The 19,446-nt window shown below is 47.7% G+C and overlaps 1 protein-coding gene across 1 annotated transcript in view; it reads right to left on the bottom strand.

Annotated features, from left to right (window-relative positions):
- Positions 1-3,937: 3,937 nt before the first annotated feature.
- The window catches only part of MYOM2 (myomesin 2), a 97,411-nt gene continuing 81,902 nt past the window's right edge, over positions 3,938-19,446 (bottom strand). The window contains exons 33-37 of the mRNA XM_003902379.4: positions 8,531-8,694; positions 8,239-8,275; positions 7,025-7,047; positions 5,970-6,025; positions 3,938-4,733 (exon numbers count right to left, since the gene is read on the bottom strand). Coding sequence (XP_003902428.1) covers positions 4,416-4,733; positions 5,970-6,025; positions 7,025-7,047; positions 8,239-8,275; positions 8,531-8,694 — 598 coding nt within the window. The 3' untranslated portion in view covers positions 3,938-4,415. The remainder of the gene's footprint in view (positions 4,734-5,969; positions 6,026-7,024; positions 7,048-8,238; positions 8,276-8,530; positions 8,695-19,446) is intronic.

The raw sequence follows: 19,446 nt of genomic DNA, 5'->3' as shown, positions 1-19,446 counted from the left end.
ACACCCGGGATACAGTCACACCCCCAGGATACGCAGCCCCGATGGAGTCAGGAGGAGCCCTCGGCAGGCCCGGGAAGGAGAACTGCTCTGTGGAACCACTGGCCTGTGCGCTCCAAAATTACCCACGTGACTAATGACAAAGAAGGATCTTCCAGAGAAAGAAAGCTGTGGCAACTAAACCCAACACGTGAGCCTAAACTGCATCCTGAACTCCAGCTGGGGAACCCCTCCAGGGACGCTGTCGGGATGACTGGCGAGGTTAGCCTATGGATTACAGATGGCGCTGCTCTGTGACGGTCAGTCCCTCAATGTTGAGAGCTGTGCTGTGGAAACACAAGGCAACGCTCTGCTCCTTGTTCCTGGGAAACAACTAAGACAGAGAAGTGTGACGCCGACGACGTATGAAATGTATTTCCAAATGGCTCTAGGAAAAGTTAATTTTTTTTTTTTCACAGAATCAAGACCTCGGCAAAGGACTCTGTACCCTCCCGGCTTCATCCTCACAGCTGTCAAATGAAACGACTCAAGCGACGAACTCCGACCACCGCCCTCCCCGTGCTGAGCCTTTGCTGCCTCCCCTGCCACATGCACGGATTCTTAACAAGCGACGAAAGGGGCCGGGCGCGGTGGCTCACGCCTGTAATCCCAGCACTTTGGGAGGCCGAGGTGGGCAGATCACCTGAGGTCAGGAGATCGAGATCATTCTGGCTAATACGGTGAAACCCCGTCTCTACTAAAAAAAAAAAAAAAAATACAAAAAACTAGCCGGGTGCGGTGGCGGCGCCCGTAGTCCCAGCTACTCGGGAGGCTGAGGCAGGAGAATGGCGGGAACCCGGGAGGCGGAGCTTGCAGTGAGCTGGCTCCAGCCACTGCACTCCAGCCTGGGCAGCAGAGCAAGACTCCATCTCAAAAAATAAAAATAAAAAAATAAAAAAATAAAAAAGCGACAAAAGGGCGGAACACTTCCTCCGAGAGAGATAAGCCCAGTATTTCCAGGGACAAGCAGTGGGCGACCTAGATGCCTTTCCAGGTGCCCAGTTCTCCGCTCTGCCCTGAGGGAGCCGTGGGTGATCCGAGTGGCATCACCTATATCTTGAGACATTCATTTGCATAAACACAGCAGCACCCAGATCTTGGCTTCTAATCCCACCCTCCAGTAAAAGGAACCAGGGGTCGTTGGAGAAATGGGTCTAGGACCAGAGCAGGGAACACACAGATGAGCCTGGGTGTCCTGCAGTGCCAGAAAATCAGGCTGTGCCCAAAGATGAAGCTGTGAACAGACGCAGGAGACTGGCAGAAAAGGGCTCCCCATGGCCAACACTGGAAAAACCTGAGCAAGAAAGTAGGCTGGGCATGGTGGCTCACGCCTGTAATCCCAGCACTTTGGGCGGCTGAGGCAGGCGGATCACCTGAGGTCAGGAGTTCAAGAACAGCCTGGCCAACAAGGTGAAACCCCATCTCTACTAAAAATACAAAAGTTAGCTGGGTGTGGTGGCAGTTGCTTGTAATCCCAGCTACTCAGGAGTCTGAGGCGGGAGAACTGCTTGAACCTGGGAGGCGGAGGTTGCAGTGAGTCGAGATTGTGCCACTGCTCTTCAGCCTGAGTAACAAAGGGAGACTCTGTCTCAAGGGGGAAAAAAAAAGGAAAGAAAGAAAAAGAAAGGAGGGAGGGAAGGAAGGAAGGAAAACGCACGGCGGAGCATGGGTCACATCTCAGAGATGAAACAGAGCACACGAGTCCATGCAGGTGTCAGTAAATGACGGGATAAATAAATAAATCGGGAGAGGAGACAATCTTTCTTGCAGAATTATAAATAACAGAGGTAGATGCTCCTGCTCCGAGAGGTGGATGTGATTCCACGCTCTTCCTTCTTTGAGGGTGGCCTGGGCTGAGACAGGCTCCCAAGGAATAGAGGGAGAAGAGGAACAAACAGGCATTTCATGGGAGACAGCAGGCAGACATCACCTGAGCCAGTGACGAAGGTCAGTGGATGTTGGGCGCCATGGTGTCATGTGACTCGTCTTCCCAAAATCACACACCCCCAATCTCACCACGGGAAGATCGTCTTCCGTGGACTGGGGACCTCGACTGGGGAACATCCTACCAGATACCCAGCAAGCCTCCTCCAAGCCAGTAAGGTCATGAAAGGCAAGGACAGGCAGAAACCGTCACACGCCGGAGGGGCTGGGAGACGTGACCAGCAAATGCATGTGGTGTCCTCGACGGGTCCTGGGACAGAGAGAGGGCACTGGGGAAACCCAGCAAGGTCCAAAGGCCGCCTGGAGGTGAGGCCATCGTCTCGCCCCACAGCGACACGAGAGGTGAACAACAGGAAGACTGTGTGGAGTCCACTGGGGCTCTCTGCACTGTTGTAAAGACACTTCGCTGCATGTCTGAGACTATTCATTAAAAAAAAAAAACTTATTTAAAAAATATTATAACTCAAAATTATGGAGGCAGTAAAATGCTCAGGGGTTGAAGGGAAGATTTTTAGGGCAGAGAAAAGACTGTGCATGATGCAACAGTGGTGGACATGAGTCCTCATCACCCAACCAAACCCACAGAGCCGACAGCGCCAGGAGCGAGCCCGGGGGAAACTCCAGCCCCCCGCAGTGGTGAGGCTTCAGTGTGGGTGCAGCGGTTGTAACAAGCGCCAGGAGTGAGCCCGGGGTAAACTCCAGCCCCCGGCAGTGGTGAGGCTTCAGTGTGGGTGCAGCGGTTGTAGCAAGCACCAAGAGCAAGCCCAGGGTAAACTCTGCCCCGTGGCGATGGTGATGTGTCAGTGTGAGTGCAGTGGGTGTAACAAGCACACCCCTCTGGTGGGAGGTGTTGGTCGTGGGGGAAGCTGTGGTTGGGGCAGGGGCTGGAGTGGAGATCTCTACCTTCCCTTTAACTTTGCTGTGAACCTAAAACTGCTCAAAAAGGGGATCTATTAAAAATAGTATATATGGCTTTAAGAAATTTACAACCATTTGAATTCTTTCCCATGAACCACAATTGCTAAACAAAAACGACTGTTTAAACTGGAAAATAAACAAAATCTGTTTACCTGAATCAAGGTCAAATGGAGACAAGTCTGTCTGTGCCTACCCTCGCCAAGCCGCTTTGGAAAATGCGGCTCCACCAGGCAGTAAGAACAAACTCTGCTAAAGTTCACCTGCTTGACAGAGAAGGGAGAAATAATAAAAATAAAATTCTTGCTGACACTCACTTTACTGCCATGGAAACCAGCTCAGCCAGCTTTGTTATTGGGGATATATTTAATTCTCAGGATTTGTATTATTACCTTAGAAAAATATAACAAAATCTCGTAAAATTTGGATTGCCCTTAATGAGACAGAAAGGTAAAACATTCTTAATTATCAAAGCTTTTCCTGTTATAAAGCAACAATAAAACTAAAATACTGAAATGGGATTTTTATGCCAGAAGAATTTCAGCCTCTTTCCAAAGGAAGAAAAAGTTCAAAGAGAGGGTATGTTCCTCCTAAACATGTTTTTTAACTTCACCAAGAGGCCTTGTGTAGGCCGCCAAGTTTTTATTTTTCCTCCATGGCTACTACAGTGATCATTCCAAACGAGTGCCTTTTTTCTTTTGATATCCCTTCCTAATTCATTAGCACACTAAAAAAGAACAGAGCCATCTATGCATTTTGTTTTCCCCGTGGTATAATCACTAGGTGACCTTTCTAAGCCTTGCACAAAACGCACACTTCTTAAGACTGGTGCTGTCTTGGGTGCCGCTTGGGGCTGGCAGCCCCGCCCCGCAGGTCGGAGGGGCTTTGGAGGTATGATTCATCATGCCCTGCCCTCTGGAGTGTGAGTGCGCCGTCTGCACCCCACCAGCCGTGAAAGTGCATGATACCCCATAATTAAACAAGCCAGGAGGGTGAGCAGGTGCAGGTAGGTGTGATTTGGTACAGGAAAACCACAACAAGGTGATTTTTAAAGTTTTATTTGCCTAAAGCAAGAAAAAACAAGCTTAACCAGGTAACACATGCTTCAAAGGCTCCGCAGCCAAGATTTCAGAGCTGCTAGATCCCGTGGCTCCCAAAGAGCAGCACGGCAGCTTCTCGGTGGCTTCACACAGACCGCCACATGCTCCACACGTCCGGGTGCCGCGCCCATGTGCCCACACCCGTGCAAATGTTAGTGTGTGATCTGCCAACCCACTCTCTGTCAGGTGCCTGCCGTCTACCCTCATGTAAACACGTTGTTCTGTCTTGTGGAAAATGTTAGCTTTCTCCCTTAGACGGGTATAATCATCACCAAACGCAAAAATCAAAAGCACAATGTGTGATCAACTACCAGCCCACACAGGACGCCACTCGGACGCCGGCTGCTCCTCTGGAACAAGCACACAGCACTCCTGTCTTTGCCAAGCATATTTTCCCCTCTCCAGGCCGGGAAAACGCCTTCACTGGCCTGGCGCCGAGGCAGACGCCGGGATGAGCTTGGGTTTGGCTTGCTGGGGTGGGGCCACGTCCGGGATCTTCTCCCCGTGTTTGTACACGCTCACCGTCACATCGATCTTCTCCCCGCCATACTTGTTCTTGACGTTGATGCTGTACTTGCCCGAGTCCTCAGAGGTCACGCCTTTGATGGTCATGCTGACGTACTTGGCCTGCTCCACCTTCACCGAGAAGTGCTCGCTGAGCTCGATGTCCTGGTCGTTCTTGAACCAAACCACTTCGGGGTCGGGGTTTCCAAACACCGTGCAGGTAAGATTCAAGGTCTTTGGAAGGAAGAGGTTGGTGGAGAAGGAAGAGTTAGAAAAGGGAAAGTCCTATCACCGCCTCAGACAGTGTGCTCCAGGTCACACTCAGTGACACGTACTGGTCCTTCAATGGTTTGTTTAGCAACAAGGCTTTATGTACATAAGCACCACTCTAGACAGAGCAGCCAGAGGACAGTAGGGAACAGGTTCACTGTGTCACAGGGGAGCTCATAAAAAAATCAGTGAGCACATGTCCTATTTATTCTCAGCTTTTATCCATAGCCTAAGTCAATTAACTAATTTGAAAGTAATTTAATTAAGCTCTATGTTTTATAGTAGATACATCCAGCCTGCTCCCAAATTCCTTTCTATTTAGACGTATGGGTCCCTCTTACCAGTTCCTCTGGCGGACCCCATGAATATATTGTCTTATAACTGGTAAACTGGAGGCAAAAAAAATGCATTCTTGAAGCTTAGTTAAAATATGCTTTCAGCCTAGGATAAAGTGAAACGATTGCTAATTTCTCAATTACATCCTAAGATGACATCTCAAGGCTCTCTAGGCTTTTCCTTTAACTGCTAAAGAAGAAGTCTATACACTTTTGTCTTCTGGCCTAATAAAATTCTCTCAAGTATCTCTGTCCCTGTGACATTGAGTTAGACCCACTGAAGCAACCAGAAAAGTATCAATTAGATATCAATAATTCTCCTGACAGGCAACAAATTACACTCCAGTAAGCGGCTTCCGCGATGTGTTCCACAGTGACCTTGAGAGTGGGAGCAGAGATTTTCTTCTTCCGTGTAGTAAAAGCTGTGTTCTCTTACACGGGAAGAGGGGGCCTGCACCTTCACACAGGCAGGCAGGCCATGGCGGGTGTGGCCGCCTCGTCCTGCACTAGCTCCTCTGGGTGAATGGCCACAGGGGCAGGTGGCACCAGACCCTGGCAGACCCTGAGGGCCTACAAACACCCATAGCCACAGCACCTGCCTTGAGGTGCCCAAGTGGCACGATGTGTTCCTGTGACCACAGGTTTGTGGATTCAGAATGTTACGCGATTCCTTCCTTGGAGAATACAGGGGTTATCCCAGGCCGTCAAGGAGGGGCAGGAAAGTGGGGGGGACTCTGGGTTCCCTGCAGGCTGAGTGAGGACACAGAAGCCCCTCGCTGGGTTCCCTCTGCTCTGCCCCAAGAGGAGGGGCTGCATGCACTGCACCGCGCTGACACCCCACCCCGGCCGAGTTTAGAATCCTCACCTTCCCTTCCATGATGGTCACCACATCAGGCAAGCCGCCAATCAACCTGCCACGATCTGCAATGGGAAAGGGAAAGCGCCTCAGTTGGGAAAACATCTGTGAGGCGTTCCCGCCGAGCGGGGGCCGTGTAAGCAGCAGCGGGTACCAAGGTGAACATGGGGAGGAGTTTATGCCCAGGAGAGAGAGCACCAAAGAAAAAGATTTATATGTTGACAGTTGAGGGATAAACCAAAGCCAAGGGAAGGTAGGTGAGGAGATAATAGACTCTGTGAAGGGGCGGGGGGTGAAACACTCCAGAGGAAATGTGAGATAGGGGCTGGTCTTGAAGGGTGAAGAATTCACCAAGGACTGAAAGCCTGGAGAGCCGCGTCTGTCCGAGTTGGGCAGAAAGTGAAGGGGTCCTGGCCGTGCGTGGTGGCTCACGCCTGTAATCCCAACATTTTGGGAGGCCAAGGTGGGCAGATCATCTGAGGTCAGGAGTTAGAGACCAGCCTGGCCAATATGGTGAAACCCTGTCTCTACTAAAACTACAAAAACTAGCCGGGCATGATGGCAGGTGCCTGTAATCTCAGCTACTCAGGAAGCTGAGGCAAGAGAATCGCTTGAACCCAGGAGGCAGAGGTTGCAGTGAGCCAAGATCACGCCACTGCACTCCCGCCTGGGTGATAGAGCAAGGCTCTGTCAAAAAAAAAGAAAAAGAGAGAAGAGAAGAGAAAAAGGGACAGGGACAGGGAGGGGAGGGAAGGGAATGGAAGGGAAGGGAAAGAAAAGTGAAAGGGCCCTGGGTGTCTGGGCTGCAGATCCTGCAAGGGAAGACAGAGGACAGGAGTGAAAGTGGGGGCCCGAGGGGTGACGGGGCTAAGGCCAAAAGCAGTGCAGGGACCAGTAGTGCAGGACGTGGGGCTCCAGGACAGGGTGCAGTGTTGCTAGCATTGTTACATCAGGGTGGGGGGTTGCTGGTTATTTAATACACAAAGTTGGTACTCTAAAATATAGACCTTTTTGCCCCACCCAAAACAATTTACCATCCTGGTTACAATCTAACAGGTACTTACTCTTCTCTGCAAAAGCAGCAGCTCTAAAAGTTAAAGGGGACAGAGAGGAGAGAACGAAAAGAGAGTATGAGAAAGTACTTCCAACAAAATGTACAGCTGAGAGACTCACTAGTGATGAGAGCAAAAGAAAGAAGGAAATACGTCTGCATTCTCTTAGAGGAACACGTTCAGATCACAGGATCCCAGCATGGATATCACTGCTTTTTCCTGATGGTTCCCACTGCCCATTTTGAGGTGGAAAATGCCCTATTATCCAGATGCTAAAACCCACAGAAAAGTTTAGCATTCCAGTTCACAGGTTGAAGAGATTTTTTTTTTTTTTCCACAAATTCACCAGAGACTTGAGATATTTTTGGAACTTGTCAGTTTCTGATCTATCTTGCTCATCCCTGTACCCAATCAACAAATGTTTATTAAATAAGCTAGCACAGGCCAAGGACTGTGGTCAGCTTTGGATGTGCGAAAACTCGATCGTGCATTTGAAAACCCTGAATTTTCCTTAAAAAGTTGTTCTGTGTAATGTGCAGACTGATGATAACTGACAGCAGCAGCATCACCATCTTGGACTAGCATCGCCATTTTAAGTTTTCCTTGATTAGAAACCACCTAAGTCCAGCTCAAAAACATCAGCTTAAAGGCTAATGTCAGCATGACCATAAACCACAAATGACACCTCCAACGAAAAACATACCAACCTTGGGATAACCTACCCTCCAATCAAAAACATTCCAACCCTTAGATAACCTCCCCTCCAAACAGAGGCATTCCAACCCCACAAAAAAACTCTCCTTCACACAGAAACATTCCTAGCCTGAACCAGAACCTTTAAATACCCTTAGTCTGTAAGAGAAAATGCTTCTGACCGAAATCTGCCAGAAGCACCACTAAGGTCTATTCTCCAAAATAAACCTGTCTTTGACTGTTAAGCTGCTTTGCGTGTTTCTTTCCTCTTTCTTCAACTCTTACAATAATGATTTTCGAAATTCATCCGGGGTTCCGATGACCCTGGACAGTCCGTTGATAAACGCATTTCTGGTTTAGGAGAATGCCCACCCCTCCACATACTGCATTGCTTAAATTGCCACTTCTGTCCCAGGAATGGCTCTTTCTTTGGGTCACCCAGGCTTCCATACAGATTCCCACATGCAGCCAAATTGACTGGGACTCAACTGCCCCCAGGATGATCTCATAGTAACCAAATACACAAATCTTACTTGAGTTGCTGGAATTCTGCAAACGCTTCATCAAAAGCTGTAAGGAAATAGTTCTTATGTTAGTAACCATTTCAGTGTTCAGATTTTATTTATTCACTCAAATATTCTACCAGTAAATCTGGTTCATGAAAACTGATATACTGAAAGAATGAATAAAGTGATTTTTTCACTTTCTCTAAATGAAAATCGTAAATTCATATTGTCTCCTGTATTCATATCGTATTCCCTCCCTTCAGCATCTAAATGGATTTCTAAATAGAGATTATTAAATGCTAAAGAAGAATTCTCTTACCTTGTCCAGACAGGTCGAGGGAGCGTTGATGGTTATCTTTGCCATCAAAAATCTCAAAAGTGTATTTTCCTTTATCCTTCTCCGTCGGCTCACATATCTGCAGCCAGGCCATCTCTTCACTCCCCCCAATTCTCATATGCTCACTGGATGAGATCTTAGCATCTCTTTAAAATAGCAACCGGAACGTATCCAAGTTAGGGTCTCCATGTCACACGCACAATGTCTACGGGGCAATGTCCTGCTGCTGTGACAGCCTTCTCTAACTTGCTGATGCCAATATCACAATAGATTATTCTGGCTGTTACGAATGTATTGACCACATCAGTAAATCAGATCTGAAAACCTTCTAACATTAAATGTATCTTAATTTTCAAAGGTATATTATTATTTAATATATACTTGTCACAACATAATGGACTTAACATTATTCTATACAGTATGGCAGTTCCTCAAAAAATTAAATCTAGAACTATTATATGATCCATTAATTGCACTTCTCCGTAGATGCCCTGAAGAATTGAATGCAGGGTCTTGGAGAGAGATTGTCACACCACATCCTTAGTAGCATCCTTCACGACAGCCCTGGTGGGGAAGCAGCCCAAGCGTCCATTGGTGATGAGTGGATCAACAGATTGTGGCCCATAAATACATGAGGGAAATCCCAACGCCTGCTGCAATGTGGATGAACCCTAAGGACATTTTGCTGAATAAAATAAGCTTGTCACAAAGAGACAAACATGTACTCCTATGAAGGGCTTAGGTAGTCAGATTCACAGAGACAGGAAGTAGAACTGTGGGTACCAGGGGCTGGGGGAGAGGAATGGAGAGTGAGGGTTTAATGGGAACAGAGTTTCGGTTTGGGAGGATGAAAAGGTCCTGGGTGGTGGTGGTGGCTACACAATGATGTGAATGTACTTAACACCACTGAACAGTACCCTTAAAGATGGTTAAAATGCTCACTTTTACAGTATGTGTATTATGCCACAATTTTTTAAAGTTTAGATAAAAACAAGGTGCTCATACCATTCCTGCCTTCTAAGATTCCCATATCTGCAACGTATAAGGCCAACCTGTTTACTGCAGACAAATGTGTATAAGTTATTTCCCAACATTACTTCAGTTTAGAGGGAGCCTGAGAGATTTGTGGAAGTTGTAGTCACGGGCGCATGAAAACAGGACTGACTCCAGGGCCACACAAGAGCTGGAATGTGGACCCGTTTCTCTCAGGCACCAGCTCCAGAACAGCTGGAGCTCAGGGAAACGGGCTGTGTTAGCTGCACAGAGAGCCAGCTGTGGTGCTTGTGGCATCTTTCATTACCCTTGCTGGCAACCCAGAATGCCTTGAGTTCCATCAGGAAAAAGAATTCTCCAGCCCTCCTCACCATCATGGCCTTTTTCTCTGTTATTCTTCCCTTCAACAAATATATCTTAAGCCTATAATAAATGCACAGCTTGGGCCAGGTGCAGTGGCTCATGCCTGTAGCCCCAGCACTTTGGGAGGCCGAGGTAGGAGGATCACATGAGCCCAGGAGTTTGAGACCACCCTGGACAACAAAGCAAGACTGTCTCTACAAAAACACAAAAATTAGCCGGGCATAGTGGCAAGCACCTGTAGTCTCAGCTACTCAGGAGACGGAGGCAGGAGGACTGCCTGAGCCAGAGAAAGTCAAGGCTGCAGTGAGCTGTGATTACACCATCACACTCCAGCCTGGCCGACAGAGTGAGACCCTGTCTCAAAAAGTATATATGTAAAAATAAATGCTTGGCTCTGTGTCCTGGTCTCTGGTGGTGGTGCTGGCAGTGTGTGTCAGAATCGAGTCTGTCCAGATAGCAAGTGGGAGCTCCATGAGGGCACAGCAGGATCCTGGTGCACACTAAGCCTGAGAGGACGGAACGGCTGCTCCCAGGGATGGTTGTGTGGGATTGGCTTCGGCCTGAGACTTAGCGTCTCGGATCCTGGACAGAGAAGGGAGGATCTAACACTGCCCATGTGGGGTTGTTTTAGGAATCCAAGAAGATATGATCAACATCTATTGAAGCAACTCTGGAACATAATTGATACACATTTGTCTACAGTCATCAGGTCGGCCTCCCCTGTTGCCGATGAGGGACAAGCTCGTGCTGCCTTAGAAGGCAGGGCAGTGTGAGCACTTGATTTCTACCTAAACTTTTAAAAACGGTGTTAGAACGCACATAATGTAAAAGGGACCCCTTTAGCCCTTCACAGTATGTTAATTATCTCCCTTTTCCCATGAGCTGCCCCTCCCCGGAAAGCGGCAGGAGAATCGGACCGGCCAATCCTTCAGGAATCTCAGTCCCACATCTGGAATTCTGTACGTTGCTGACCCGGGAGCCTCACAAAGGCTGACCCTGCAACAGAGCCCCATGCTCTGCCCAGCTGCTCTCAGTCCACAGTCAGCACGGGCTGCTTGGGGAGCAGGAGAGGGAAGGAGAAGCGATAAGGCCAGGACCCCAGGACCCCAGCACTCAGAAGCCAGAGAGGGCCAGGCGACAGTGCCATGTTTGCAAGCTGCAGGCTGGCGCTCACATTCCAGGCGACACGGACTCGCCAGGTTCTCCATCCGTGGTGTGGCCAAGGGCAGGTGAGCATCAGTGGCCACACCGGCCGTCCTGTGAGCTCACAGCAGGTCGCCAGTACTAAAGTGATTGATGGGCCATTCCAGCACTCAGACCTACTCATCCCTGTGTACAAAAGGGAAATCAGACTTTACACGGTGATTCTCAGCTCTGCAGAAAAGAAAAACCTTGCACAGAACATACACCAAGCAGCGGATTAGCCAGTCAATCCCAAACCCTGGCGTGCGAGCAGCAGCAAGAAAGCCCATCTGTGCAGAGACCTGAAGGTAAAGAGACACTGACACACTGTAGGGACCTCACAGCTTGATGAAGAAAGACTTCTTCATCCCCCCACCCCCCGCCCGTATGCACTTACAGTTGAACACTTCACAGACCAATCAGCGGATTGGAAGTTACAGATCAGTGGGGAACTGAGCCCGCTGTAATCGTTTATTGACTAAATGTACCCCATTAAAGGAAACAGGGTTCAACAAGGGTGTGGAATTCTTCTGGTGAGAGTCAGAAAAACTTGTTTTGCCAACACTGATGGGCCTTGGTCATCTTGTCACCCTCTCTTGTTGGAACTGATGAGGGTCAAAGTTCTAACAAATGCGCGCACACACACACACAACCAGGCACTGCCAACTTGGCTATATGTGCTTCCTGCACACACAAAGACCCATGGAGCAGGATTCCAGCCTGGGACTCCACACATCAATAAGGCCCTCGGTCCTGCCCGGCCCCACCCTGCTTCCCTGCCCTGCAAAGCCTGGACGCTGCTTGGGGACTTGTGATGAGCTCCCTGCTTGTGGATAAGGGGACGATTTTTGTCATGCCTGGTGTCTTGAATCCTGCACCAAACGCTGTGTTTGTGCTGACGCTGGTCAGTCTCACCGAGAGGACGCAACAATCGCTGCCGCCCTGTGTGAGCTCATCCCCCTGTGTGAGCTCATCCCCCTGTGTGAGCTCATCCTCCCACATGCCACGTGAGTGTTAGGGAGAAGACAGCGTTTTCTTGATCTCCATTAACTCAAATATGTCTTCTTCAAAGAGCTAAATTATGTGCCAAACCTGTTGCATCCTACATGTATAGACGAAGATGTTCAAACCTCTGCTCTGTGTGTGTGTATGTGTGTTTGTGTGTGTGTGAGAAAGAGAGAGAGACTAGAATTTCTTCCATGGGGTAAAACTGCAAACAGCCCCGAAATCTCACTGTTTAGACTTGGAGCCATGAAGCAAAGCTAGTGAAGTTTCCACCGTATCAGCCACGTCGTACACAGCTTTGTCCAACAGGTGAAATTCACTGGGCCGCTAAGTCACCTTGCAAATGCTTCATGAAGTGGTGACATTTTAGCCTTTGCGGCGTTTATGTTCTGCTGGACTATGTCCCATTCCGATGGTGATCCGTTCTACTCACACAATTAGTAACTTGCTTATAGACAAAAGAAAGATAATTTTATTTTTATATAGGTGACAAGGGAAAAAGGTACGCCTTCACACGAGCATTCATAAAATGGCCGTAAATGTGTCCAACCGGCCTCCTGGCTTTGGTGTAACTGGACACACTGGCTGGGCAGCAGTGAAGACAAGGGCCCCACTGCAAGCAATTGCTTCACTGGCCTCACGTTGACGGCCCTAGGCCTTTGGAGACGTATCATTCAAGTTTCACGTTTAAAAAGTGACCCTCTACTTCAATGAGGGATTCTTTACAACAGCCACACAATTTGGGGAAAGAACACTTGAACCCAAATCTCAGCCAGTGACAAAGGGTAAAAACCACTGTAATGAAGGAATGGTGTCCACTGAACACCAGATCACACATTGGCCCACTTGGTGCCCTTCTCGGAACCCACATGCTTCTGGCCCCACCTCCTTCGTCACAGCTGCGGCCTCTGCTGCCACCCTGGGATCTGGGTAAACATGCACGCATGCGAGATGCCCTGAGCCAGGACCCCATAGCCTGCAGCTGGGACACTACCCTTCCCTGAGCTGCAGCTGCAGAAAGGTAGCCGTGAGCCTGGGATCAGGAGCCTGCCTTAAACCCCAACCCCAGCCTCGAGCTGCCCATGTTGGTGTTCTGACCCTGGCTTCTCTTGCATCACACACACTTCTCTTGGACTGGGTTCTAAGTCTGTTCCCTCAATATGACTCAGACAAAGTCACTCACAGAACATGGAGAGCCATTAGCAGAGGCTCCTGCTGTCCCTGATGTCTGCAACCCTGGCTGCTCACCGTGAGGGCAAATGCTGGTTTCCAGCTTCCTACTCCCAGCTTCAGGGTCTCACCCTAGACCCCACGCCCTCTCATTTGGCTTCCCCTGAACGAGCAACTTAAAAGAGGGCCGAACACGTCCTAGTGCTCAAAAATAGCTGTTCACTTCTTTGACTATCTGGTTGCTGAATTAATTATAACTGTTGTCTTACCTAGACAATGACTTGGACATACAGGGATTTTTAAATTATTATTATTGTTGTTTGAGACATAAATGAGCCCAATATGACAAAACCTCTCCTTCGTATTACTTGATTGCAAAACATGACCAAATTCCTTCATTCCAAACTAAAGTGAAAATAGTTTGTATTAATACAAGACAGTGGAGGATAGAAGAAAGCACACGTTTCTGCTCCTTCGTGCAAAAGTAACCAGCAGTTCAGTCGCCTGTGACAGGGTAGGTGGGAAGGAGACAGGTAAGGGGCATGGGGGCAGGTGAGCAGGGAGGAGGAGGGAAGGTCTGGCCTCAAGTTCTGTAGCTCAGACTCTTGCAACCACACTGCCTTTCACATTTCCCAAAATAAATGAGGAACATCAGCGTGAAAGCAAGGGGAACCCAAAAGAAAATACGAACAGTAACAAACGAACATAACGATGTCGCAAATGAATTGCTTATCACCCAGAACACAAAGAAATACAGTAGCTTTGGAAAGCAATATTTTGATTTGATACTGTATGGCTAAAGATGAAAGGAATTAATTGCAGGAAACACTGAACTCTAGTTTGCACATTTCTTTCTCACAGAGATATGAGTTACTAATTCTAAACTGCTTGACGTAAATACTAGGATTAGGAAAAAAAAAAAAAAACAATAGATGAGAGCCAGGCTTCTCGCTGGGGAACCGAGTTACAGCTCAGGAAAGGGGCAAGGCTTGAATGAAGCCTGTGGAGTTGGACTGGACTGGGATCCTATCAGATTCTAGTACACAGATGGTGAGATGCAGAAGTGGACACGGATGTACAAGTGTGTGCCTCCGTGTGCACCCACATGTCACCCAGTCCTGTCTCCAGAGCGTGTAAGACCTGCGGCTCCCTGAGACACTGACAGTCTCTGATGCCACCCTTGGTCCAGGAGCCAGGCCTTCTGGGATTGTAGAACTGGGGCAGAAAATACAAGATGAGTTGGGAATGTTTTACGGACTCAGAAAATAAGACATTGCTGCTAAGAAGATGCAGGCACGCACGCTGGAGCAAGCAGGTGACAACCGGAAGGAGCTCCCAAAGGCCAGAGCTGGAACAATATGAGCAAAGTAACAGCTCACAAAATAAAATCAGCATCCCTGAGTCCAAACGGATGCAGCCGAGCAGCTGAATGAGGAGGTACACAGAGGAGAGGCCAGCGCCTCCCAGCAGAACAATCATAGGAGGAAGAGGGAACTAGAAGATTACCCTCTACTCAGCCCCTCAGAAATCAGTGCTGCAGGCCAGATTCACTGCTGAACCTCAAATCTCAGCACACAGGTCTGCGGGGGGACAAGAGACTTGCCAAGTCCTAAAGTATTTACTAATTACCAAAGGAAAAATAATAACGTTCCCAAGAAGAGACAGGGCAGACATTGCCTTAACCCAGTGATCAGATATCAGCATGGCTTTTGTTGTATTCCAGCTAAAACTGAGTCACCAACCCAATCATGGGAAACACCAGATAAACCCAGATGGAGGGGCATGCTTCAAAGTGACAGACAAGCTTCAAGGCACCCAGGCCAAGAGAGACGAGGAGAGCCTGAGGAACTGTCCTAGATAGGGGGAAACCAGGAGCCAGGACACCTGATTGCAACATGGGACCTGAGATTCAACACAAGAACACGGAAAAGGGCATTCCTGGAAAAACAGGTGCAATCTGAACTGGTCTGAAGCGGAGTTAATAGCATTACATCATCATTCAGCTCCTGGTTTTGATGGTTGTAAGGTGGCTAGACAAGATGTTAACCGGAGGGGAAGAGGATGGAGGATATAAGGGAACGCCATACTTCCTTCCCAACTTTTTTATGAGTCTAAAATTATTTCACAGTGAATGATTTGGAAATATTATATATTTGTAACTGAATATTATATATAGTAAAATAAATGGTTGGAACTAACACAAGTGCACAAATCTAAAAACTAAGTCTGAGATCAATAATGGCTGAGAGACCAGGCGTGGTCGCTCATGCCTGTAATCCCAGCACTTTGGGAAGCCGAAGTGGGTGGATCACCTGAGGTCAGGAGTTTCAGACCGGCCTGGCCAACATGGTGAAACCCCATCTCTACTAAAAATACAAAAATTAGCCAGGTGTGGTGGCACATGCCTGTAATCCCAGCTACTCAGGAGGCTGAGGCGGGAGAATCACTTGAACCCAGGAGGCGGAGGTTGCAGTGAGTCGAGATCACGCCACTGTACTCCAACCTGGGTGACAGAGCAAGACTCCGAATCAAAAAAATAAAAACTAAAAAATAATAATAATAACGACTGACAGAGGCAGGTAGATGGAAGCACAAGAACAGAGCTGCAGCCTCAGAGGCAGTGCTTCCGTCGAGTCCACTGAAGGTTGTTACTGATGATAGCCCTGAGGTTTCAACAGCACTGTGGTGTCGGAGCTGGAAAGGCAGACTTTAGCTCTTCTCAGTGCGGTCTGACATTCAAGCGAACTCCACCCAGATCCCGCTCCCCTTTTGAAGGGAAATGTAGATAAAACGGGAAAATTCCCAAAAGCTAGGAAATATTTGCTTCTAGGCTGGAGAAGACAGTATTGAGGAATGCAGACCTCCTTCGGGAAGAGCCCCACAAGACGGGACAGCCTGCAGGGACCTTAACATACCCAGCAGCCTTTTGCTACTGCTGTCTAAATAGTGAACATCAGAACACATGCAGAGAACGGGAGATGCCCTGCGCTTTCTGAGAGGGGACTGGACACACCTGGAACTCCCACCCCTGCAGCTGTCACAGGCCAGGACGGCAAGGCAGCCCACAGGTTGGCTGAAGCCACCCTCAGGCCAGAGCGAAGGCCCCATCACTGCCCCAGCCCTTCCAAGGACCGCAAGGCAGCCCACACATCGGCTGATGCCACACCCAGGCCACAGGGAAGGCCCCATCACAGCCCAGCCCTTCCCACTGGAGACACAGCCAGCCACGGCCCCTCCCACCCTGTGGACATAAGGACGAAAATGTGCCAGGGAAGGCGCCTGGGGTGTCAGGCAGGCCTCTCTCCTCCCAGTTAGTTCAATTTAGTTGAGATTTTAGGAGAGCATTTACAAAGCCAGGCTCTGTGTGTGGAATCTCCTGAATTGAATTAAAATACACATTTGGAGTTTGAAGCATGCTCTTATTTTTATGCCATAAAGACACTGTGGGGCATGTGAGGTGGCTCATGCGTGTAATTCCAGGGTTTTAAGAAGCCAAGGCAGGAGGATCACTTGAGCCCAGGAGTTAAAGACCAGCCTAGAAAACATAGCAAGACCCTGTCTCTACAAAAAATCTAAAACTTAGCCAGGCATGGTGGTGCGCACTTGTGATCCCAGCTACTCAGGAGGCTGAGGCAGGAGAATCACTTGATCCCAGGAAATCAAGGCTACCATGAGCTAGAATGGCACCACTGCACTCCAGCCTGGGTGACAGAGCAAGACTCTTGTCTCAAAAACAGAGAGAGAGAGAGAGAGAAAGAGAGACTGAAATTTCTTTAGTTTCTGAGATACTTTCAAGACTTCAGTGGTCAATATGTTAAGAATTTGAGATCTAGCCATGTCTAGATGATATATTAATCTCACTTTTGAGTAGGAGGACAAAATCTCTTTTCTGAAGAACATTTTTGCTGAATTCCTCTTTGCCTGCTTCTAACTCATGTTGATTAAGTTTCTAACCTTCCCTTAAAGTGACATCTTCTATAGCCTCTGATGTATTACTCAGCATTTTAAACTAAAGAACAATTGTCTTTGCTTATGTCTGCATTTCACAAAATTCTCATTGCACTCTATTGATTCCATGTCACCCATTAACACAAAATATTCCAGGACCCACAGCACCAGTCTTTGGCAGCTCCATTCCCTGGCTTCATAGGTTTTGTGAAGTGAATTATTTAGCCTCAAATGGCTAAAGTATATTTCAACAAATTTTCCAACAAATTTTCGTATTATTCTTTTTTTCCAGTTGCTATCTAGTAAGAACGCATTTAGTCATCAAGCAGTGAATTACAATCATATATAATGGCTACCTAATATAGTTTCACATTGTTTAATAGTCAAATAGTAAGAAGTTAAGGTCTTAAAGTTATAGTTTAGTTACAAAGGTGCTAAAGAAATGCCTGTTTTGTTGTATAATGAATTTGTTTGGGGAAGAGAAAAGAGAAATAATGTTACTTTTACAAGTCTGTGGAATTTACAATAACACCTCCTTCCCTTTTTGTATCTAGGGATGCTTTCTACTGATCCAGGGTCACTGAAGAGTCAGATGCATGAGCTGTGCCCCCATCTGCCTGCCTGTCCAGGACCCATCTCCTCCAATGGGCTTGGAGCTTCTCGGGAGAGCACTGATTAGAACCAGACCAGCCAGCATTCTAATCCCTGCTCTTTCACTTAGCAGGGCTGTGACTGACAAAATGACATGTTTCTCTCCCTGAACCCCAGTTTCCACATCTATAAAATGTGGGCATAAATACCTAACTCACAGGGCATTTGTGAGGAGTAGATAAAATAACAAGCATTGAATGTGTAACACAAAGTACCTGCTTGTTAACACTAACATGACCTATATCTACACACTCATTTCCTGTGTGTTCACACACATACACAGGGCGTGTGTTTAATCCTGTGTGTAGACGTGTGTTTAATCTCTGTACCTCCCAGACCCAGCACAGTGCATGGCCTGTACTACAAACCCCACAAGGCTGAAGAGGTGGGTGGCCTCTCCCAGAAGATGAACATGTTCACGACGGATGGCAGGACACACATTACAACTGTGTACAACTTACAGCAAGACAATATGCTGTAAATAACAACGAAGCTCAAAGATGCTGATGATTAATTCTCCTTTTCTAGGGGAAGGTTTGATTCAGCTAGAAACATAGATTTACTCATTGTCCTACAAAATAAATCCTGATAAACAACTATATCACAAAAATACACCAGAGTTCCAGTCCTGTAAGCTCCTGTTATCACAGTCCTTTAAAAAAAGACCCTGCCTTTAATACACTTTCCTAACAAATCCCTTAACATGGGATCTATAGTGACTTCATTTGAGTTTGAATACCAGACTAGTAAACTTAAAAGACGTGCGAGATTCCAAGCACGGATGTACTGACTCCATTACAAGATGAAAGCATAGTATGTCAAAATTGACATAGGAAAAAAAGCTAAGAACATATACGCTTTCAACACTTGAGTTTACTTGCAAATACAGTCACCTAAGCAAACCAGTGATATTAGGGCTGTTAACATTTGGGTGCCTTGGCACCATCAAATAATTGGCCTGAACACGTCATCCTTTGGAAAGCGAAGAGATCGATGAAAAGCCACCATCCCTGCTCTGTCTGTACTTCCCACCCACCTGAAGTCCACTTTTATCTGCAGGGATGTCTAAGGGGTTGGTGACCCTGATGCGAGTCCTGTTTTCGGGGACTCCTCAATTCAGCCAGCGGATTACCTGGTTGTTTCAGATGTTGGCTTGTGCTTTGGCTGGGAAGGAACCAGATCCCCGGGGCAGGGCAGCAGGGACCTGCCCAGTGCTATGGATTGCATGAGAAGTCTCTGGTAGTTTTCTCAGTGACCCGTACTAACCCAGAGAAGCATGAAATACAGAAAACCTTGCTGTGTCTTCAGACTTAGTCTTGTTTTCTTCCTTTTTTAATTTTAATGATTGGGCTTGTTTTGGTCCTTTTACTTTTAATCAAATCTAGTGGGAATCCAACAGACTGGAAATTTGGAGTCTGGTTTCTACACATTATTTATTAGTTCTGCCTCAGCTCTCTGTTCGCTTCCAGAGAAAATGTGTGTTACTAGCAAAGCCACCTTTGGTGACTGAGACATTGGAGAAATTTGTCTGTAACACTGTCAGGAATTTCGCCTCTGCCTCCTTCTTCCACGTCCTCCCCACTGCC

This window comes from Papio anubis, chromosome 8, assembly GCF_008728515.1.
Source record: "Papio anubis isolate 15944 chromosome 8, Panubis1.0, whole genome shotgun sequence".
Classification (NCBI taxonomy): Eukaryota; Metazoa; Chordata; class Mammalia; order Primates; family Cercopithecidae; genus Papio; species Papio anubis.
The sequence above is the reverse complement of the archived record's forward strand: the minus strand, read 5'-3'. Positions and strand labels throughout refer to the sequence as shown.